Source organism: Drosophila sulfurigaster, chromosome 2R, assembly GCF_023558435.1.
Source record: "Drosophila sulfurigaster albostrigata strain 15112-1811.04 chromosome 2R, ASM2355843v2, whole genome shotgun sequence".
NCBI lineage: Eukaryota > Metazoa > Arthropoda > Insecta > Diptera > Drosophilidae > Drosophila > Drosophila sulfurigaster.
Window position 1 is genome coordinate 2,051,776 of NC_084882.1, and position 25,310 is coordinate 2,077,085.

At 35.5% G+C, this 25,310-nt stretch overlaps 1 protein-coding gene across 2 annotated transcripts in view; it reads right to left on the reverse strand.

Annotated features, from left to right (window-relative positions):
* LOC133836071 (myosin-VIIa) overlaps positions 1 to 19,741 on the reverse strand; it is a 169,087-nt gene extending 149,346 nt beyond the window's left edge. Inside the window, exons 1-4 of one of the 2 annotated variants that reach the window (XM_062266364.1) lie at positions 19,567 to 19,741; positions 11,805 to 11,920; positions 11,179 to 11,241; positions 793 to 900 (exon numbers count right to left, since the gene is read on the reverse strand). In XM_062266364.1, coding sequence (XP_062122348.1) covers positions 793 to 900; positions 11,179 to 11,241; positions 11,805 to 11,915 — 282 coding nt within the window. In that variant the 5' untranslated portion in view covers positions 11,916 to 11,920; positions 19,567 to 19,741. Of the gene's footprint in view, positions 1 to 792; positions 901 to 11,178; positions 11,300 to 11,804; positions 11,921 to 19,566 lie in introns of those variants that run through there. The other variant, XM_062266362.1, reaches the window with a different exon arrangement.
* Between the last annotated feature and the right edge of the window lie 5,569 nt (positions 19,742 to 25,310).

Here is a 25,310-nt window from a genome sequence, read left to right on the forward strand (position 1 = left end):
AAAACTGAAAGCTTCTTCCGACGTATTTTAACGATAATAAGAAGTGCTACACGTTCGATAGATACCCAATTTCAAAAAACAAAACCATACCATATAATACATACAAAATTGGTATGCCCAAAATAAATCTAAAATATACCAAACGTTACATTTTTATTGAAGTACAGTAAAAATAAATTCACAATAATAAAGAAAAAAATAAATACATAATACTATATAATCTAATCATACCATAGAACTAACATCTGCAGCCGAATCCACAATACACAACTTTTTCTAAGATTTTTATCTGATCAATTCAGGAAATCGAGCCTCTGAGATCTACGTATATATGTATACGGACAAACCCATAGGCTGCCTTTGTCGCTGCTCAATAATATAAATACTTTAAGGAGTCAGAAGGCTCCATCTGTGTGTTACATACATTTCCCGATGGCACAAAGTTATATTAACCCTTTAAACCAAAGTATTTATATATATATACTATTACTTTTCTACAGACTGTGGGTTTCGGGCACCGAGGGTCATCCAACTAGTTGCTATGGTACACTGAAAACCCCATAAGTCTCTTCCTGAATTCTGGTGAGTGAAGTGAACTGCAAATAAATCCAATGCAAATCGGATTGCTTTATCTAGATCGCATTTAAGGTAAAAACGCTAAACAGACTACTTCACTTAACTACTGTCAGCACAATGCAATCGAGATTTTCTTAAATTAAATTTGCAAAATATACTTACCACAGATATTCGTATCGTATTAATAGAACAATGTATAAAAAATGTATCAATTACCTGATTTTTTTTATCCTCAACAATGCTCCTATAAGCTTCTTCAACCAGAGCAAAAACGTGAGGATCGGCAACCCCTATTTTGGCTGTGTGATATTTGTGTACATGGTCCTTCAAAAATAAAAGAGTTTCTATTAATATTAAATCGCAGAGAACAATATAAAAGTTTGAAAACTCACTATTAAAAGTGAATTACGATATAGAAGTGATTTTGAAATTAACAAAAAGGCGGGCACGATAAGATCTTCTTAAAGTATTTATTATAAACTTTTGTATAGCGATTTATGAGCTTAAACTAGAATAAACAACTTTATATAACATATGTATTTACCAAACACTTTTCCGGTATACCAATACTTAAATATGCAAAATAAACATACCAAAAAACAAGTAAGTAAGCTACAGTCGTGTGGTCGACTGTGAGATACCCGCTACCATTTTTGAATAAAAACAAAATATTGCGGTATTATTTTAAAAATATACCAAAAATACTGAAAATATACCTAATTCTTTATTTGGTATATCGATAAAGTACCACGTTAAAAATATACCATAGACGGCACAATATACCAGATTGTCGGCCAAAGCAACTGAGACCCCTTATAAAACCTTCCACAATTTTTATATGATCGCAACCAAATTTTCAGGAATTACAATTACTTTAGTTATTATTGTAAATACGAAAATTTTGTTGATTTGCGGGGACGGAAGTGGGAGTGGCAAAAATTTGAAACAAAATTGATCTGCGTGCAAACATAACAAATGCTGTAGAAAATTACAACTAGAGCACTTATTATAGCTCTAGCTCTTATAGTCTCTGAGATCCAGTGTTTCATACGGACAGACGGATATGGCTAGATCGTCTCCGCTGTTGAAGCTGATCAAGAATATATACTTTATAGGGTCGAAGATGCCTCTTTTTACCTGTTACATACATATCCTGCCGGCACAATGTTATAATACCCTTCTACTCTACGGATAGCGGGTATAAAAAAAATTTAAACAAACTTGATCTGCGTGCAAAAATACAAATTGTAGTCTCAGAGATCTCGGTGTTCTTACGGACGGACCGACAATTGATTGTTGGCACATACTTGAAAAATAATAAAAATGTTAATATATAATATAGATCTTTAAATCTATTCATAGATAAGATCACAAAAAGCATCTCACGCACACTGCACTGTGAATTGAGACAAAATTTCTCATAATATTATGTTATATATTGCAGAAGCTATCAAAACTAACTGCACATTACTTGAATTCAAAAAAACAAAGATGTACTTGACACCTCAAGAAAGGATCAACAATTGCAAAATAAAAATGTAGAAAGGGCTCCTCTAAACTATGGAGGTCCATTGGAGATTCCAAATATTATATTATTCAGACATCATCATATTTCTAGAAACTAGATTTTCTGTTTTGAAGTTAGCAATTATAGAATTTTTAATTTTTTCAATTTATTAAATACAATGCTGATCCTTTAATTGATTTCAGAAAACTAATCGTAGATAGATATCTAATATTATGACATATCAGGAGACTTAGCCGCTAGAAAACCTTTTTCACGCGTCTTATTTACACCTCAAAATCTGTGGGTACGATTTCTCTGCTAAAATCTACCACGTTATAGCATCGGCAGTAGAAAAACCAAAAAGGTAATAGATTTACGTTTCCGGATGGTAATCACGACGAATTTGGAGGACAATAAGCAAGAAAGAAGGCCAAAGTCGAGTGTACTCGACTACACATTTTGAATAAAAGCAAAATATTGCGATATTATTCTCAAAATATACCAAAAAATACTACAAAATATTAAATATATGCCTAATGGTATATTTGGAATATCGATGTAATAACACATTCAAAATATACCATAGACGGCATAGAATATACCAGATTGTCAGCCAAAGCATCTATGTAAGACCCCTAGTAAGTGGGTGTTTTTGCCTATACAAAAGTATTTCTTTAATAACTTCGACAATTTCTATCTGATCCCAAATTTTTAGGAATCTCAATTACTATAGATATTATTGTATATGGGTATTTCTCTGAGGTTGGTCCGCAGGCTTACACCGGAGCGGAACCGAGCCTTAAAATTAAGATTCGTGTAGGCCCGATTCTTACCAAAAAGGCCCGACCCGTAAAAACCCGAAATAGGCCTGAAAACAATTTTGATTTGATCGGGTTATTTTTTTTATTCTCGAATTAGAACCGCCATTTATCGCATTTTAATTGCTATAGATACTACTATCGATTTGCTTATACAATATTTTACTTGTTTGCACACCACTAATTCAAAATTGGCGTCCTATTGTGAAATTGATAAATCTTTGAAATATATAATATATATAATATATGTATAATATATATATATATATATGTGTAAATAAGTTTCGTGCCGGGGCCAGGGCCAGGCCCGGGCCTCGAAGAAAAAGTTTCATGTTCGGCCGGGCTAAACTTTCAAAAAAGTTTGTTTTCGTGCGGGCCCGTTCAAAAAAAATCGAATAACAAGCGTTATTGTAAAGCTAGAATTGGTATATACAATAATTATTATAGTAGTTATGATTTCTGAAAATTTGGTTGCGATCAGATAAAAATTGTCGAAGTTATTAAAGAAATACTTTTGTATGGGCAAAAACGCCTACTTACTAGGGGTCTAATTTGCTTTGGCCGACAATCTGGTATATTGTGCCGTCTATGGTATATTTTGAAAGCGGTACTATATCGATATACCAAATATACTATTTGGTACATTTTCAGTATTTTTAGTATATTTGGTATATTTTTTTATAATAATACCCCAACATATATTTTTAGTATTTTTGTAGTATAATTGGAAGTCTTGTAACCAACTTAAATTTATGTACTTACATATATACATACATATATAAGTTAAGCTAAACAAACAGTCTGAGTTCGCTGACCGAATACGACACTGACCAAATAGCTGAATAAGCATTTGACCGGATGTCGTTGCATAGCCGGAAACCACTGCATATTTGCGTGGCCGCTATGAAGCGATCTCGTAACCATAAGTTGCGGGATTGCTTTGCTTGACATGTTCTGTTAGTTCTTTTCTTGATTCAAGCAGAGGCACATCGGCCCTGCAATAAACGATAATAAAGAAAACACTCCGCCTTTTTTAATCCCAAAATCTTGGTTTCATGCGTAATTAATTTAATCAAATTCGTTGGTTAAAATTAAACAATTTAATTGGCGCCCAACTAGTGGTAATTTTGATTACCCGCGCGTGTGTGAATATCGCGTTCGTAAAAACAAAACAAAAAACAAGAAATCAACAACGTTGTTCAATCAGCAACGGCAATAACAAAATGACAAGTGAAATTAAAAGGCAACAAACACAGTGACAACATTAAAAAAAAAAAGCAACAAAAGCAGTGACAAATACTAAAAATAAAAAACCAAAGTGACAAACACTAAAAATAAAAAGCAACAACCACAAACGAGTGACTGCTGCGCGAGAACTATACCCTGAAACAATAGCCCCTATCAAATTCTCTTAACAAATCATGTAAGTGGAGTTCCTTGTAGCAAAGTGTTTTTTAGTCTGCAACTTAAATCTGTTAACTAACATTAACCATAAGCCCTATATTTTGTAACTCACAGTTTAACATTCGTTGTTGAACAATAAACACCTTCTTTTGGTTGATTGTGAATAGGCTCATGTTTATTTTTAACGTCAGCAGATTATACGTTCAGTGCATCAACTCATGAGCTCCCCGTTCCGTAATTACAGAAACCGTGAACAAGAATCTAGCAGTTCAGGGTCAGACTCTGAAAGCCACATTAGAATTCTTAGAGGTAGAGTTATTAGAAGTAGGCACAGTCACAGAAACCCTCAGGCAGCCATGGACCCAGAGCAACTTAGAGCTGTAGTCGAGGCAGCTATCGCCAACGCTTTAGCTGAGCAAGCAGCCACAAGCCAGCGGGAGAAACAAGAGCTGATAAATAGAATCAACGAATTGTCAAGTCAGATGGCAACGTTTCGCGTTGAGTAACCAGAAGTGGAGACTTATGCTGCAATAGAGATAAGAAACGACATACGTTGCGACGAGCCATTGGATGCCGTCAAATGCCTGCAAGAATTTGCAGGGGTCCAAGAGTCGTATGTCTCTTGGAGACAAGCGGCGTTGGCCGCCTACGACATTTTCAAACCATATAATGGTAGTTCGCGCCTTTATCAGGCGGTAATCATAATTATAGTTCGCGCCTTTATCAGGCGGTAATCATAATTAGGAGTAAAAGGCCCTGCCGATGCAGTTCTTGCCTCTTTTGCCACAGTTTTGAACTTTGAGGCAATCATAAGTCGCCTTGACTTTACATACAGTGACAAGCGCCCAATGCATGTCATTGAACAAGAACTTGGTACGTTGAGGCAGGGTCACATGCCACTTCTCCAATATTATGATGAGGACGGGAAAAAACTCACTTTGTTGATAAACAAAGTCAACATGAGTTACGAGCCAGCCCTAGCGGAGGGCTTATGTGACAAATTCTGCGACGACGCGTTGCGAGTTTTTGTTTCCGGGCTTAAACGTAGTCTCACAGATGTACTTTTTGCTGCAAAACCTAAAGACCTGCCCACGGCTTTAGCCCTTGCGCAAGAGATTGAATCAAATCACGAAAGGTACGCTTTTGCGGCTAACTTTGCTAAAAGCTTAGAAGAAAAAGCCAACAGAGCGGAACAAAAGATTTAAGGGAAAGACCAAAAATCGAACTCGAAACAGTCCAAGTCCACACATTTTAAGCAGCAGCAGAGTAGCAAGCAAGGTGACCAGGCACAAAGCAAACCAAACAGCTCAGACACGCCTGAGCCAATGGACGTAGACCCATCCTCGTCCAAGTTTCGACAACAAACGACGTTTTCAAAGCCAAGTCCCTCGGGTAATAACTACACCCAAAACCAGAAACGATCCGCTTCTCAGCGCACGTCTGGAGAAGCTCAGCGACAAAGAGTCGATCACATTACACCAGACACATCACAGGCACAGACGTTCCCCTCCTACAATGAAACAGCCACTGCAGCATTCAGCAATATAGACAGCGACGCAGACTCAGACCATGATACAGTCAATTTTTAAGGGGAGAGTCCCTGCTACCGTTCATTCAGCGAAGAGTAGCAGGGGTCAGCAGAAAATTTTTAATCGACACGGGCGCTGCAAAGAGCTACATAAAGCCATTTCAGCAACTAAAATCCATTACCCCTGTCGAAAAGCCATTCTCGATTTATTCAATCCATCGCTCAAACAAAGTCACCGAAAAATGCTTGTTACAAATCTTCGGCGTAACCGCCCCATTTTTTTACTAGACAACCTGTCAACATTTGATGGCATTATAGGCCATGACCTCCTAGCTCAAGCAGGAGTCCAGTTATGCTTAAAAAGCAAACAATTAAGGGTAGGCTCCAAATCCGAGACTATCCAGTATCATAAATGTGTAAGCGTTAATCTCAAAACAGCAGCAGATGTAGAAGCTCCATCATGCGTTAAAGCGAAATTCGCACAGACGACGCATTATCGTTCAACACTTCGGTTGTAGCGACCATACGAACGGAGGACGAGGAGCCTGTATACTCTAAGCTATACCCTTACCCTATGGGAGCGGCCGACTTCGTCGATTCGGAGATAAAAGACCTCCTTAAAGACAAAATCATACAGAAGTCCAAATCACCATATAACAATCCAATTTGGGTTGTTGACAAAAAAGGTGTGGACGAAATGGGTAACAAGAAAAAACGTATGGTAATAGATTTCAGGAAGCTGAACTCAAAAACCATTGCCGACGAATACCCAATGCCAGAAATATTGGCCAACCTGAAGTCAGGCTACCACCAGATAACTCTGGCGGAACGTGATCGTGAAAAAAACTAATTTTCCGTAAATGGAGGCAAGTTCGAATTTTGTAGGCTTCCGTTCGGTCTGAAGAAAGCGGGAAGCATCTTCCAGAGAGCCATCGACGATGTGCTCCGCGAAGAAATCGCTAAGACATGCTACGTCTACGTAGATGATGTTATAATTTTTCCAAAAAACGAAGACGATCATGTCAAACACGTTGACGGGATTTTTAAAAAATTAAGTGAAGCCAACATGAGGGTCGCTAAAGAAAAATCTAAGTTTTTCAAAACAAGCGTAGAATACCTTGGGTTTATAGTCACTGATCAGGGAGCTAGAACTGACCCCGAAAAAGTAAGGGCCATTCAGCATTACCCTGAACCAAAAAACCTATCGAGGTTAGATCCTTCTTAGGTCTAGCCAGCTACTATAGGTGTTTTGTGAAAGACTTTGCTGCCATCGCAAAACCAGTGTCCGTCATCTTAAAAGGTAAAAACGACACAATTAGCAAATATAGATCAAAGAATATTCCTGTGTGTGAAAAACTGAGAAATATTCTGGCATCCGAAGAGGTCATGCTTATGTATCCTGATTACAAACAGCCATTCGATCTGACCACCGATGCCTCGGCGGACGGCATTGGGGCGGTCCTCTCACAGAATGGCCGTCCATTCACAATGATTTCTAGAACTCTTAAAGACAGAGAGGCGAACTACGCTACTAACGACCGTGAACCACCAACCGTTGACCTTTGCAGTTTCTGAGGGTAACCCCAATGCAAAGATAAAGCGTTGGAAAGCCCGGATCGACGGCGTGAATTCCCTTGTAGACAACACCCCCAGCTCTGACGTCGCTACGATACACAGCGATTACACCATCGAGACCTCCGATTAGCCCATAAATTGCTTTAGAAATCAGATCGTGATTGAGGAGGCAAAGTACCCTTTTACAAGGAAAGTCATCGGCATACGCTTCATTTCATAGACAGGGAATCCTTAATTAGGGAAATGAAAATTGCGGTCAACCCCAAGTTGGTCAATGCGATTCATTGCGACCTCCACACCCTCGCCCAGATTCAAGATGAACCACAGGGCAGCACAAGAGAACGTCAAGCAGGTCTTAACAGACTATTACTATTATTGAATTCTAAGGTATGCCGCAGGGCCAAATATGACAGGCACCCTAGGAACCAAGAACTAGGTGAGACGCCAGTCCCTTCACACACGGGGGAAATGTTACACATAGACATCTTTCCCACTGACAAAAAATTTTTTCTCACCTGCATTAACAAATTCTCCAAGTTCGCTGTAGTACAGCCCATTCCGTCAAGAACCATTGAAGATCTGAAGCCGGCGCTTCTTCAATTGATGAATATTTTCCCAAAAGCTAAGACAATGTATTGTGACAATGAGCCGTCGTTGAACTCACAAACAATTTCAACAATGCTGGCCAACAAATTTCGGCGTCAACATTGCAAATGCTCCACCGCTGCACAGTTATTTTGTTGGCGGCATTGACAGTCATTGACAGAAGGCCGGTCGATGTAGTTCAGGCGCGTTCGGACGAACCGCAAGACCAAATCCAAAACAAAATCAGGAACGCTCAAAACGCGCTAAGGAGCAGGGAAAATACTTCGCGGCAGAATAGTCTTTGAAGTTGGCGAGAAAGTTTTGATTAAATCCAACAGAAGGCTGGGAAACAAGCTGACGCCGTTGTGCGAAGAAAGAGCGGTGGAAGCGGACCTGGGGACCACAATCCTAATTAACGGGAGGGTGGTCCATAAAGACAACATAAAATTACCCCTTTCTTTCTTTTTATTAGCCACTAGGCATTTATATTTTTTAGCCACTAGGCACTTGTAATTTTTATCCACCAGGCATTTATATTTTTTAGCACTAGGCACACTAGTATTAGTCAGTAATAGTTTCATCAGGCACTAGACACATTTGTATTTAGCCACCTTGGCATATGTTCCTTCAATCTTCCATTTGGTGCTGGGTAACCTCTCTGCAGATAAGAAATAGCTAAAGTAAAAATAAAAATAAAACACATTTCACCCTACAGGTTTGAACTCATACTTGTCTTTTCTTTGTCGCTGGCTTCGGCGCACATCACCGACTACTCGCACGCCAAGTACATCCCCATCATAGATGGACAGGTCCTGGTTCCGGAAGAATTTGCTTATGTCAAACATTCCGCGAACTTATCGGAGTACGAACGAGTTGTAGAAGAGACAGTCAAGCTCATTGACGTTTTTCCACAGTCTCATATGAAGAAGCTCCTGGTCGTAGATACACTGCATCTGCAGGACTTGCTAGAGGCCTTGGGTACGCACCACAGGGTCGTGAGAAGCATAGACTTCCTAGGGTCCATACTAAAGGTGTGGCAGGTACACCTGATGCAGGTGATTTAGAAAGGACTTGGTTCACAAAGTTGCAGTTGACAAATTCCAACAATAGGCAGATAGAAATAAACACTAGAGTTCAGGACCAGATAAATAAACTAACCTCCACAGTCAACCAAATTTTAAAAGTAACTCAAAATTCACAAATCGACACAAGCCACCTGTACGTAACTTTATTGGCTAGAAATAGAATGTTGTCGATGGAGTTGCAAAATTTAATGTTGGCTATTTCCCATAGTTAGCCCTAACATTTTAGATCATGCAGTAAAAAGTAACCCTGTCGCCCATAAAAACTTCATTCTGAGAATGCCGGACAACGTCATAGCCGATTCTGATGGAGAGACTCATAATCTTCAGAGCTGCACCGTCTCGCCGGGGGCCACATTTTGTCGCTTGGCGACAGAGACCTCATGCCTAAGGGAAATACACGCAGGGGGCACGGCACATTGCGAGATTCAGCCTAGCGACCTGGAGGCGATCCCCGAGGTAGACGAAGGGATTATCATAGTCAACGATAATCCAGCAATGATTCAAGTCGACAACGGTACCGAGATCAGAGTGCAAGGCACACACCTCATCACCTTCAACGACAGAGCCAGAATCAATGGGACTCTATTCGTCAACCACAACAACGCCCAGAGTAGAGTCCCTGGGATCGCCAACTTCCCTATCTTGAATATCACCGCCAGCCAAGATATTCTGAGCCTCCCGTTCCCTCATCGACTAAATGAACGAAACCTGGAGGAGATCGAGAAATTCAAGGAAGCAGCAGGAACGCATAGCATCTACAACGTGGCGTTCTTCGTGGCGGCCGTGTGTTGCGCGCTCATCTGTGTCGGCCTCACCTGTCGGCGCATCATCACTGCGAGAAGGTCTGCGAAGCGGCTGAGGGACGTCGTTGCGGAGATAGGGTCGGCCGAGAGCGGCCTTAAACTAGAGGGGGGGAGTAGTTAAGCTAAAAAAACGGTCTGAGTTCGCTGACCGAATACGACACTGGCCAAGTAGCTGAATAAGCATTTGACCGGATGTCGTTGCATAGCCGGCAACCACTGCATATTTGCGTGGCCGCTATGAAGCGATCTTGTAACCATAAGTTGCGGGATTGCTTTGTTTGACATGTTATGTTAGTTCTTTTCTTGATTCAAGCACAGGCACATCGGCCCTGCAATAACCGATAATAAAGAAAACACTCCGCCTTTTTAATCCCAAAATCTTGGTTTCAGGCGTAACTAATTTAATCAAATTCGTTGGTTAAAATTAAACAATTTAATTTACACACAATTTAAAATACACACACTAAACGTAAAACGTACCGGCACCAAGTATACCCTAGTGCAAAAAAAACAACTCGCGAAATGCCAAGAGAGAGAGAGTATACTAAATTGTGTAGTTTGTATATTGATATGGTACTACTATGGTACTCAGATTGTCAGCGAAAGCAACTAAGATGCTTAGTAAGTAGGCGTTTTTACCCATAAAAAAGTATTTTTTTAATAAGTGGAAGTGGATGTGGCAAAAATTTGAAACAAACTTGATCTGCGTGCAAACATAAAAGCTGTCGAAAAAAATTATACCTCTATTTCTTATAGCCTCTGAGATATAGGTGTTCATACGGACAGACGGACGAACAGACAGTCAGACAGACGGACATGGCTAAATCGTCTCAGCATTTGACGCTGATCAAGAATATATATGGGATCGGAGATGCCTCCTTTTACCTGTTACATACATTTCCTGCCGGCACAAAGTTATAATACCCTTCTACCCTATGGGTAACGGGTATAAATATCGTAATTACTAGTGAGATACTCATCACCCGTGAGGCGTACGAAATATACTCATGCATCAAAAACCACACTAATAAATAGTGCACGGAATGGAAAATGACTTCCAATCATTTTCCAATAAACATGTCAAATTAATTTCTCTTTTTTAGCTGAAGGCCTTCTCTGCCATTGCTTTAGGTATAGCTTTGGTATTAATTTTAATTATAACTAACCTTTTAAATAAATAAATAATTTCTCTTTTTTAAAAAATTTAATTAATTAATGATTTTCATTATTCGTAGATGAAGAAGCGTACATATAATAAATCAAAACAGATAAACGTGAATAACAATCGTTAACTTACCTTATTGAATATATTAATAAATTTATACGGATTCACAGCGATCAATATTGATCCAGTATATGTCTATATGAAAATTGTTGAGGTAAACCCATTGAATATCTAACGTGTTCATTGCTCCAAATTTGAAGATATTACTAAATTTTCATTTTCTTTAAATGTTGTTAATTTTTTTTAAATTTTTTTATAAAAAATTATTTCTCTATTTTAAAGTTTTTAAAAACCAGGCGATCATATGGAGAGATAGACAGACAAACATGGCTTATCTCCCGTGATGTGTTCGCTGGCTAAGAATTGATATACTTTATAAGCCGCAAAAAGTCAAATAACACAATGAACTCTGTTGTTTTGCCACTCCAACACCACCTAAAAACATGTGTTAACTCGAGAACACATCATAAAAAAACGATCGTGCAATATTTTTGCAGGGTTATTTCACATATGAGAATATATTTAAAAACATTTTGTTTTTAAAGAGGAGCAACATTTTTTTACCGTTCAATAATTTAATCTCTCAAACAGAGCTATGTATGCATGTTTGTACATACATCAATAAAAATGTTGTGGAAAACTGACAGTATAAATACAAAGACTTAGAAAGACTGTATATAAGAATTGAAAAAGGATGCATATATAATGTCATTATTATATCGAGTTTTTAAATTATTATTAATTCCATTTTCATCTATGTCTGATATTGATGTCATATCTGACACGCCTGTAGTTACTGTGCCTGTCATTTTTTCTGAAAAGATAAAATACATATTTAAACATATAACAAATATATAAAGCATTTTGATATTATTATGTATATAAATGTTTTTATTTTAAGCAAACTTATTAATTTCATATACAGCGGGACGCTGCATACGTGAAATTTGGCTAGGACAAATATATTTATATTGCCTTATACTTATTATAATTTAAGGCCATACATCTTGCAACAGCTCCAATGAAAACAAGTAAGAAAGTTCCAGGCGAGTGTGCTCGCTAGCCATTTTGAATAAAAGCAAAATATTGCAGTATTTTTCTCCAAAATATACCAAAACAATATACCACAAAATACTATAACAAATGGTATATTTGGTATATTTATATATTATATAGTGCAAAATTTACCAGATTGTCATCCAAAACAACTAAGGCCCCTAGCAGGTAGACGTTTCTGCACATACAAAAGTATTTCTTTAATAACTTCGACAATTTTTATCTGATCGCAGGATCAGGAATCACAATTAATTTTTTTGTCAATTTGTAGGGGCGGAAGTGGGCTTAGCTAAAATTTGTAACAAAAAAAAATTGACAAAACTTTAAAAAATTTGATCGTGCAAAAATAGGATTGCTGCTCTATCACTTATAGTCTCTGAAATCTAGGTGTTCATACGGACAGACAGACATGGCCCCTCCACAACCTATGTTTTTATTGATAGCCTTTTCATTGTATCATTGTCTCAGATTAATGCTATTCTAAATTGTCTGGATTGGTATATAGACCTTATTTTTGTTTTCGACATAAATTCTTGTACTGTACTTGAAAATTATTGCAATCCTACTCTAGCGATTACACGTTTAGGAGATTGTGCTCGCTGTTCTCGTTTTTACGGAATATCGATTTTGAGAAATTTGCCTTGCTTATATCTCAGACTGACTGAATCACAACATTCTTTGTGTGTAGTCAGGGTTTCTTTTGATGATCTTTGCTCCTCTGTTGCTCAAATCGTTTTCCGCATTTATAATAATCATTGTTTAAATAATTATTTGAGAAGGTACAGACTAAATATACCAATTTTCCCAAACAATTCTACAAACTCGATAACTCTAAGACTATGTCGAGAACATCGCCATCCCTTGTGTTTTTTGTAATCAGGACAGTTGGGGACAAACAGGACTATTTCGCCAGAAAATTATCAATATTCTATATCATGTCTTCGAAATAATTTCTCTTATCATCAGTTAAACTAATTGTGTTTTTGGTCCTTTAGATACTGAAATTCTAAACTTATGGCTATAGGACCTTTCCGCAGGTCCAGCTAGATTGCCTAGTTGTGAGGTAAAGTATGGTGGTTGCGCCTAATAAATAATAAATAATCGATCGCAATTTGTCGCTTCTAGCCTTATACACGAATAAATCGGTTTATTTTGAAATTGTATCCGATATGCTCGGAGTCTTAGCTGATTATACCCGCTACCCATAGGGTAGAAGGGTAGTATAATTTTGTGCAGGCAGGAAATATATGTACCAGGTAGAAGGAGGCATCTTCGACCCTATAAAGTATATTTATTCTTGATCAGCATCAACAGTCAAGAAGACCTTGCCATGTCCGTGTGTCCGTATGAAACACTGGATCTCAGAGACTAAGAGATATAGCTATAATTTTTTTTTTTCGACAGCATTTGTTATGTTTGCACGCAGATCAAGTTTGTTTCAAATTTTTTCCATGCTCACTTCCGCCCGCGCAAATCGACAAACAAAATCGAATAACAAACGTAATTTTAAAGCTAGAGGTGCGAATTTTGGTACATACAATAAAAACTACAGTTATTGTGATGAAAAATGTGATTGCGATCAGATAAAAATTGTCGAAGTTATTAAAGAAATACTATTGTATAGGCAAAAACGCCTACTTTCTAGGGGTCTGGTCTTAGTTACTTTGGCTGAGAATCTGGTATGCTGTATCGTTTGTTGTATATTTTGAATGTGGAACTATATCGATATAGAAAATATACAGTTTGGCATATTTTTACAGTATATTATTTTGGTATGTTTTGAGAATTATACCGCAATTTTTTTGCTTTTACTCAAAATGGGTAGCTGGTATCTCTTTCTTATTTCATTCTTACTTATTCTAGTATGTTTATCACTCTATAATATACTTTGAATGTAGTAGTACTAAATATATTATTCGGCATATTTTGGTATTTTTATCGTATATTTGTTTGGTATATTTTAAGAAAGTTAACTAACGTTTTATACTTTTCCAAAATGCGTAGCGGGTTCAGCACACTATACTGTAACTTTCTTACTTGTTTATCTTATATAAACGACTTTTTTAAATTAAGAACACTAAACACTTGCTTATTAAGTAGATTTCTTTTAAGACTCAGGCATATGTATATTTTTTATTCATATGAAACAAAAATTTTAAGGGTTACTCAAAATAATAAGTAAATCAATTCTATAAAGTCAAAAGCCCAAAGCATAAAAAAAATTTGTGTACTTTTGTTTTAATGCTACCCCTGTTATTATTTTTGTTTAGCTTGCAATAAGTTTGCTATATCCACTGTGATTTTATAAGACATTTTTTATATAAATTTCCATCTTTTTTCGTCGTTTGGAAAAGTATTTTGTTTTGTCAATTCGGCGTTTAAAGTCTTTTACATACATTTACCTCTTTCTCGATTAACCAGCTCTTGAGCAATACAAATTATGTCAATCACTTCTAGGACTAATGCACAAAGTATTGCTCAAGGATTTATTAATAACCACTCGATATTTTAGACAAGCTATTTTTGAGTGGCAAAGTATTCTGAATACCTCCTTAGTCAATTGTTAAAGCAAGCATTCGTTGATGGCATTCATCACACACAAAGTAGTCACGTTCGCTAAAGCGAAGTATAAACAGTTTTTATACCTATAGAGATAATATAATAATAATAATATAATAATAATAATAATAATAATATATATATATATTCTATTTTTAGGCTATTTATATCAGATTACATCATCGGACCACGAAAAAAAGCCCGGCCCGTGCCCACCTTTAGTGTGTAGTTACTCGGCATGTAGACACTCGTGCCTTTCGGGTGGCTGTGCGGAAGACGCACTAACCCGAAAGGAGCAAAACAAATTTTTGTTTTTTTTATGGTTGCCATGTTTGTCTAGGTTTTTAAGATAAAACAAATTAATTTTTAAACAAAACAAAAAATTTATAAATTTAATTTAATAGCATGGTTTTTCCATAATAAATCATATATCTGCATATTCCTTAGCATAAGCTAAGGCGTCAGCTAAAACTAATAGAGTAGTGAGAATGTAAGAACTTTCGTGTCGCTCCTACGCACACTAGCAAAAGTTCCAATCACTGATAAATGCATACATTTTTGACAGCGTCGTTTAATACTTAAATTTGTTGGCATTCTTTCGCTGTATTTTTTTTTTCGTCGCAATATCCGGTTGAATTGTAAAAAACTTCGTCGGTATAAGCGGTTTGTCGCTAAAAGCGGAGACGTACTAAGCGGATGCCCTTTCATATAAGGTTGTATGGGGACCAACCAAGCCATCGACTTTTCGTCGCAATAACCGGACGGACACTATAAGCAGAGTCGTTATAACCGGATTCTACTGTACATGTATATGTATATGCTTTGTTTGATTTTAATGAAGGTAGTGGTCATGGTCAAATTCTAAAACTAAAACGACCACATAACTGAACCAGCTCCTTCCATATAAGTTTTAAAATGACAAAAATACTATTAAATAAAATAAATGGAGGACAATGAAAATAATTTAAAAAATTAAAAAAAACTACAGTCGAGGGTGCTCAACTGTCAGATACCCGCTGTGAATAAAAGCCTAACCAATATAATATTAATTTCGAAACATACCAAAATTATATTCCACAAAATACTAAAAATATACAACAAGCTATATTTGGTATATTTATATGGTATTACTTTTAAAATATAGCATAGAGAGCAAAATATTCCAGATTGTCATTTGTATATTTGCCGATACAAAGGTATTTTTTAAATAACAAATTGACCCTGATCAAGAATGTATGTACATATATTGTAGGGTCGCAGATGCCTTTTTCTGCCTGTTTAAAACTTATGTAAATTTGATCGGAATTGTAGTTTCTTAATCCTTATCCAATTTTGTTTGTGTCCTTTGTCATTTTACTCTTCAGAAATCAAATATTTTGAATGAAATAATTTCATTTTCATATACTTTTTACCCAGCCTAGTAAAAATTTGAAATTAACAGATTTCGCTAGATATAAATACCACCTAGTGACTCATATTATGTTATCCATTAAACAAATTCTGTAATGAATATACAATTTAAATCACTTGCAAGATAATTTTAAGACAGAATATATATTCACAGCTACATTTATTGTCTTAAAAAAACAATTTTACAAACCATAATTTAAGTTTTTTGAAATTATTGCAGAATAATAAACACAAGACAAAAGAAGATATTTTTATATTTAAAGTTAGTACAAAACATTAAACAAATTAATTCACATAATAAATCATTTAAAAAATAAAAATTTCTCTTAAATTGTATATTTAAATATAACAGTTACAGTTTTATTTATGAGACATATTTTTTACTAAGTTATAAGTTTTTTTACGCGTGGTTATTTACATAGTATGTTGCTTAAAAATGTATACTTTTGTTAATTATTTATTGTGAAGGCATATTTATGTCCATCTTTGGATTTTTAAATGGGAAAGGATTTACTCAAGAGCAGAAGAAACATCAAGGGTCAAGCCCAGATTGTACAGATTGGTATTTAATATTTTCTTTATTTTATAATTGAGTTCCACGGGGTTTTTTAAATAGTTGAAATCAAAATTGGTTTAATTTTCTATTTAAATAAATCTTCGATTAGTCTGACGCTGGATTATAATAGTCCTGAGAAATCAGGCAACATTTTCGATGGCTAAGGGGAAAACTACTGCTAAAACACAAAGTAAGCAAAACATGCTACTTAATTTGATTTGATACAATGATTTATATATTTAAATGTAAACAGTGACGACAAATGATGATGCATGGGTTTCTCGATGGCTAAGGGGAAAACTACTGCTAAAACACAAAGTAAGCAAAACATGCTACTTAATTTGATTTGATACAATGATTTATATATTTAAATGTAAACAGTGACGACAAATGATGATGCATGGGTTTCTCAAAAGTTGACTTCGAAGAATATATGTATGTAGCACCAAAAATCACTAATAATGTATTTTGTTTATTAATTCAAACTCCTTTTGTTGAATTTAACTAACTTAGTAATACAAGATTTTACTCTTCAAAATATCAAATATTTTTAATGAATTAAATTTGTTTTCATACACTTTTTATTAGTATGTATTTTGTTATTTTTATCTATGTATACAAATATTTTTTCTATTAGTATTATTAGTATTCTTAGTTGTATTTCGTTAGTTGTTCTACTTTATTAAGTTATTAAGTGTTCGCGGTTTCAGATTAATTTATGCTGCTCAAAAATTATTTTGCTTTGTCCGCGCGTCTGGTATCCCTGGGCCACATGATGACATTGCCGTTAATACATCAAAGTCCAAATAATAAAAATAAAACGCCAGAAGCTTTTCTCCCACGTATGTACATGTGGTGCTCATTACATTGACAAAATAAAATGCGTGAACAATTTTTCTACTGACTGCCTTAAAGAGCAAAATACGACAAGGTAGAAAGCTATTGAAAGTGAGATATCCACTATCCATCGCCAATAAAAGTAGTACCTGCGACAGCTTTTTCTTGTTGTACAATATAATTACTTCTACTATTTTTATCTGATATCAACAAAATTTTCAGAAATCACAAATAATCTATTCCATTTTATATTCGTATGACGACAGTGGGCGTAGCAAACATATAAACACAATTTGATCCGCGTGCAACAATAACCAGTGCTGTCAAAAATATAGCTTTTTCTGTTTTAGTAGCTTTTTAGTAGAACAGATAGGATGTTCATCTTAACACCGACTTTGTACAATATAATTATTATACATTTTTTACCTTTTTAAATAATTTATGTCTTCTTATTTTTTATTTTACAAATCCTAAAAAGCACCTGTCTCCGTTAAACATTAATAATGGCACATCTAGACTAAAGGAACTGAACAATAGACAATTATCTGAGTCTATATTTCCCAAAATAGAATGCAATGTGTATGATAAAGACAGCCCCAAAAATAAATGTCTTAATCTCAACAGCAAATAATTACATATTGGAACTTTTGACGCAAGTCACACCCCCAGACTTCGGAGTTTCTACGGTCTTTAAAGGGTTATATTGATTGAAGCCGAATTTTGCGAATTTAAGGCACCGGCAGCGCTCCAACATGGGGAAAAAGTGAAGATCAAGCCGTAAATGTTTTCAACTCAGATCATAGCTTTTGTTGGCAGAATAAAATCTTCGAATTTGCGACTCTCGCAACGAACGAAGTCCGACCGGCAGTACACCCTAAGGCTGCAAACAGAGTGCGCGCTGAGACGAAGACGAAGATGAAGACGAAGACGAAGACGAATTGCTTGCGTTGCGAGTAAGCTAATAGGTCGCATAGTGCAAGACGAATTTGTTGCGATTTTATGATGTTAATCGCAATGGATTTCTCGTCAGATGATGAGATAAAACTAAAACCCCAATTATACCTGCAGAAAGGCAAATTGTAACGTTAAGGTAGAAAATTATTCAAAATATATTTAGTTCATTCATTTCAATCATTTTAACTTTTCATTTAGTTACATGTTTATTTAATTTTTCTTAATTCGAAAATTAACTCTTCATTTATAATTCACATTTTCACAAAACTTGTCCGTCAGGCAAATCTCAAATCACATGTAAATTGTAACATGCATTGCGCCAAAGCATGGGTAGAACAAAAAATACCAACAAAGGCAAAATAGCAAGCGATTCGTCTTCAAAAACAGTACTGCACCGTTTGAAGCGAATTGCTTGCGTTAAGCATCTTCGTCTTCGGCTTTGCGCGCACTCTGTTTGCGGGCGAGCGAATTCATATGAATTGCTCTGCACTGTTTTTCGTCTTCGTCTTCGTCTTCATCTTCGTCTTCGTCTTCGTCTCAGCGCGCACTCTGTTTGCAGCCTAACAAGCATCTTACTATGAAGAATCATACATATGTACATACTTATATACATATTTGTTGTCTTTGCGAGATCTTGAAGAATTTATAGTTATCGTATTTAATTTTGTGGTAAGCATATTATCTATATTATTGTGAGTTTTAAAGTGGAACGCCAACCTAGAGTTCAGTAAATAGCAAAATGAAATTGTGTTGTATGATAACCATTGCTTCAGTCCACTCTTTTGGGGACTTAACTAGGTTATACTATACTTTACAACCATTCTTTTCAATCATAAATTTATGTTCGCTACCTCCATTATTAATATTCCCGCATACATATGTATGTATATACACGTATGTACATACACTTACCCGCATATGTATAAATATATTTAAGATGCAATTTTATCAATGCATATATTTATGTGCATACAGAAACATATGTTTTAGTTTAGTTTTACTCTATAAAAAAAAACAGATAATACACATGGTTCTTTAATCATTCACACTCGAGGGTTACTCGCTTTACAATATATGTATGCACATACTTATCTATTACGTGTGCACAATATATAGATACATATTATCAATGATACAAGTAAATGTGCCTGCATAAATTCTTAATAAATTTTATAAACTATTCTAAAGTAATAATTGCAAACATATTACACAGATATTACACGAACAGTTCGTATTATAAACAAACACCACACCACACTTATACTTATGAACAACTGGCCTATCGAGCTCGAAAGTTAATCTGATAAATTTCCGATTAAAAAGAGGAACGTTGCTTGTCAGGGAAACTTGAATGGAACAAATAATTTAATTTATTACTTGTAGCGAATTTAAATTACTTTCAATTTATTTAAATTAAATATATAAAAATAATAATTGCGGAAAAATTAACATCAAATAAAAAGATTTCTTTGGGATTAATATAAAATATAACATATGTACATAATTATGTATTTATTCAAATGGGAAAAAAACAAAATTGATGGCCCCACCACATTTGCCTATAAAATAAATGCAATTATTAATAACCAAAAAAAATAACAGATGAAATAACATTCATAACAATATCCCAAGCACATATTATTGCAACTTCGTAGCAAACATTTTATGTTTTAAATTTCATATGCAGTCTTGCGATTCCACAATTTTAATTAACATTATTTCTCCTCACGAGAAAATGCCTTATACGCATTCCTATATTTTATTTTAAATTATCAATTTTAATGTTTGTGTTCACTTTTCCGATACGAGTGCGGAAGAATAGGTCGTCTAGTTTTTCTTCTGTTGAACATCTATCTGATTTGACACCCATACATTCCAGCATCATGGTATCTATACGGGAACGGCGGAACGAAATAACACAGCAAATATTAGTTGAAGGATGTGCGTCATGATAGCTCCGCAACTTTAAGAGTCACATATCGATTAAAAAAAATATCGGGTAAAAAACCTTTTTATTTACGTCTCTTTACGTGATATTTAAACATAAATCAAAAAAGTTTAAATGCAAAACAATAGAAAATTAAATAGTAGCGAACGCACTTTTTGAATAATTACGCGATATTTTATCGATATGACAACGAAAAAGAGCTCACCACTAAGCAAACAGTTGACATTTAAGTGTGCCAAGGTATGAAAATAGAAAAATACAAATTTTATTTTGCTTTTTAAAGGATATTTTTTATATTTTAGATGAGACAAAAAACTCGCGAGTCGTCAATATCGTGGAGTAGCATCAACTAGGCCTTATTGTTCGAGTTATGGGAGGAGAAATGTAGTGTCTGTTTTGGCCAATCCACGAAGGCGTTCCACAAGGATGCCAAACTCCTCCCTATTAATTAAAAAATTATCTTCAAAAAAAAAATTCGCCGGTTCTAGGAATATCGCACTCCCAAAAACACCCATGCCGTTGCTAAAAAGTAAATGTATCAATGTAAATATTACATTGCTGCCAGCAATTCTACTTACATAAGCCCAAACTGATGGCTATTTCTTTACTATTGGCAATGATCTATACTATACTTCCTACTTCCTACACACTACACTAAAATCCTCATATAAACCTTGTAATTTAAGAAAATTTTCCATTTTAGAAATGCGCGTGCTGTTTTTTGAATTGTTCGTCAACTTGTGTTTACATTTGAACAGCTGATATTTCAGAGCGGCCATATTGAGAAATTTACCGTTGCCCATATTTTTCGGTTCCTGCCAATGGAAACCTCAAAACGGGACTTTGAAAAACCTAAAAAAAAACTGAGTGCAGTGGAAATAGGTTAGGTGCGCCAAGTTATGAAAATAGAAATAAATAAATTTATTTTGTTTTTAGAACAAATCTGCAGCAATTTCGTGGAGTAGCATTCACTAAGAAATGCCGTTTGAGTTGTGGGAGGAAAATTTGCAGTAAAAAGTAAATGTATTAATATAAATATTACATGGCCGCCAGCAATTCTACAAACAAAGGCCCAAAGTGATGGACTATCTTCCATTAGATCTGCCTCTACTTCGAACAAATCTTCGTCAAAATATTGAAATTTAAAGTTTTCAATTTTACAAATTCGCGTACAGTTTTTTAAATTGTTCACAAACGAGACCTGATAGAACGTAAAAGAGCTGATTGGCTGTGGGAACAGGGCATTGCAATCAGTACAATCGATATCGACATACATCGAAAATTATTTAATTCAGCAATACAGAACTACACATCTCTATCGCCAAAGGAAGTAAACACAATTTCCACGGAATTTTTTTTTCAGGAAACTCAAATACTTACAATTATAACAAAGAAAATATACATATATAAAATATACAAAAAAAAAAACATCAGCCCACCCTGCCCCAAATGGCCTCTTTTCGAGGCTACTACTCATTTGACAAGATGCTGAAGAATCCCTCCCTTTCATTTATTCATCATCAATTGTTTACCTATGTTTGTATGTACATAAGTATATGTATGTTAAACAGATACAAAATATAAAATACAATGTTACTTTAAAAAAATCAGATAATATACACATATGTATATATTAAAGCTGTGTTCTGTATTATAACAGTGGTAACAACCTTCACGTTAAAGATTGAAAATACTGTCATTAACACTAGTTTGGAGAAAAATTTAGATATAGCAGATTAATGCATTTATTTTGAAATATTTCCACATTTTTTTATTTGGGGTGCTTCAGTATTTTAGTGAATAAGAATAATGACAACAAAATTATGCTGTTCATTAAATTAGCAGTGTTAAAAGAAAAATGTAATAAAATTTAAAATATTGGGTCTATCAGGCATGCTCCGGTTTTCACTTTCGGTTTTTGTTTTGAAAACGAAAACGAAAAAATTGGTGCTCCCGTTTTCACTTTCACAAGATTTTTTCGGATTGCAAAACGAGAAAATTTGACTTGCCGAAATGAAAAGTAAATGCCTTTTTCTATATTAAATCGGATCTTATTTGCAAGAGGAAAAAAAGTAGTTGACTCATTGGTTTATTGTCGTTGTTTTAAGACCACCAGCACATCAATTAGGCTTGTAATTATTTTTAAAACGACTAATATCTGACCCCACCTCAAATTTGGATATCAAATTTTGCCGTCGGCAACAACAATTTTCGTTTTGGTGAGCGACCGATAAGTCCGACACCATGAGTTATCGCCTAAGCTGCCATACTTTTGATAGAATGAAAAAGCAAGTTAAAAATACTTGTATAATCAAACGGATGGCGATAAATTTGTTGAAGTTGGGTAAAATATGTTTTTTAAAAATTAATTTATTTAATTTAATTACTTATGTGTTAACATTTTATAAAAAAAAATGTTGGAATAACCGGAATGAAATCTATTAAAAAGGTGGCATCCCCATTTTTTGTGGGAAACAGCTGATTGCCGTTCAACTGATTTTTTTAAAGAAAGTTTCAAATCTTTCTTTGCAAAAAAGACAAAAAGCAAATATATTTCATTCAGGGGAAGCATAAATCCACTATGCACGATATAAATATCCTTATGTGTGTTCTATCCACTTAGGAAATTGGACATACAAAATACATTTTTTCGCGTTGTTTACTTTTAACCAAAACACAAGTCAGCTGTTTTAGCAGTAAAAATTGAAACGTTCCGATAGCAAAACGATGACCAAAAACGTGTGAAAACCGGAGCACCTAAAAACGAAAATCTCGGTTTTGGTCCCAAAACGAAAACGAAAACCGAAAGTGAAAACCGGAGCATGCCTGTATAACTTAATTCGTGCGGTTCGCTAAGAGATGGAGCCGCATGACTATTTTACCATCGTTTTAATATTCCATACATGCGTTGGAAAACTAAAGTTATTGTGCTTCTGTTTCAGTATATGTCCTGGAAAAGTGTTTTCTTTTCTTCATGAAGAAATCTGCTGCAGAGGATTGTTGCCGAACACAAGAGGAGCTCGCAGAATCTTTGGGGGTCACTCAAGCAGCCATTGCAAAATGTCTGAAAGCAGCCGGATACATTAAACAGCAAGGAAATTGGGTTCCATATGAACTGAAGCCGAAAGACGTAGAAAGGCGATTTTGCATGTCCGATATGCTGCTGGAACGCCACAAAAGAAAGTCTTTTTTGCATCGGATTACCCGTTACTGGTGATAAAAAATGGATCCAGATGGATTTTCCATCATGATAACGGGTTAGCCCACCCGCCTTATAGCCCAGACCTTGCCCCTTGTGACTATCATTTGTTTCGGTCAATGCAGAACGCCCTCAATGGAATACGATTCACATCAGGACAAGAATACGATTCACATCAGGACAAGAAAATGGTTCGATTTGTTTATGGCCACAAATTGCAAGAATGTAATTTGAATGTGTAATAGTACATGTTTTTCTTAAATAAACGTTCAAAGTTTAAAAAAACGCACGAATTAAGTTATAGACCCCAATAGATTATAAAATAATTGAATACAGCCTCACACCAATTTATGTAATGCACATGGAGACCACAACGTTTATTTATTTAGACGATGACATAATAACGGACATCACCATCAATCGTCCTAACGCGGACCAAACCGCCGACTCGACCGAGGGGCGCACGACATAACGTGCGGTGACGGAAGATCGCGAACAAATCTAGAAAACTATAAGATAAATTTCCTAGTTATAAGCTAGACAAATGACATAAGATTATAGTACGAAGAGAAGAAATAGACGAGGCGCTACTTATAATTGGATAAAAAATATATTCTTGTGTAGGGTTATGTATGGCGTAATTTTCACAGCAATATAGATGGAAAATATGAAAAAAATCATAGTGTATCTAATCGGAACCGTGAAACTTATTTGACTAGTCAATTCAGAGGAATTGATTTTACCGTTAATCAATTGGTGGAAAAACATTACTCCAAGCATGGTTCTACGGTCGGAAAGAGAAAAGAGATTTTTAAATAAGAGTCTACTACGATAAGAAGTCAGAAGAGCGGTTGGAATCCCCAGCTAAGGGGTTTGGACGGATTTTAATCTATCTGTTGATGCGAGCGCATTGCTAAGTGAGAGGCACACCTCCGCTCCGCCGACCGAAAAGCACTCAAAGCTTTTTCGCTCACTAGCAATGCGCTCAGTGCGTAAGAATGCACTCAAGCTCCAGTGCTCTCAGCTTCTCTCTCCCACAACTCACCACCGCTGAGCCGCGCTCAGCATAGATAAACGAAATGCCGTCGGCATTTCTCTAACGTCAGTTCTAATTTTCGCCTCTTTCGCTACGGTATAATTACCCCCCCAATTGTGCGTTTCCAACAACCCGCAAAGTTCATAATAAATCTATGTATGTATTATAAGAAAAACCGCGAGTGTTCTTATTTCGGGAAGGAAAAAGCAATTCTGGTACTTTCAGCGCCCCCACGAACATTTGGTCCTTCGAGCCGGATCCCATTATCATCGGCATTCCAGCATACTACGCTGATAAGTATCACAAGTTTTTTCCATTTGTCCTATCACTTCTCCCACGGTCGTCCGCCCCTCAATTTCCGACATATTGTGCAAAAGATTCCAACATATTTTGCCAAGTTGCTTTCCTTTTTGCTTCGGACGACCTTTTCTGCGTTTATCCTATATACATACATTCATTTATAATAAAATATTATTATATTTTTGTTCCGCCAATCGCGTACGTATGTATGCATCTGTGTTTATTTTTTGTAAGTGCAAGTGCATATTAGTGAAAAGTGTAAATTATTAAGAGAGCTACTAAAGTGCAAATATTATATATTGTATATTCCATACATATATAAACATACATAATAACTAAAATCCCAAGC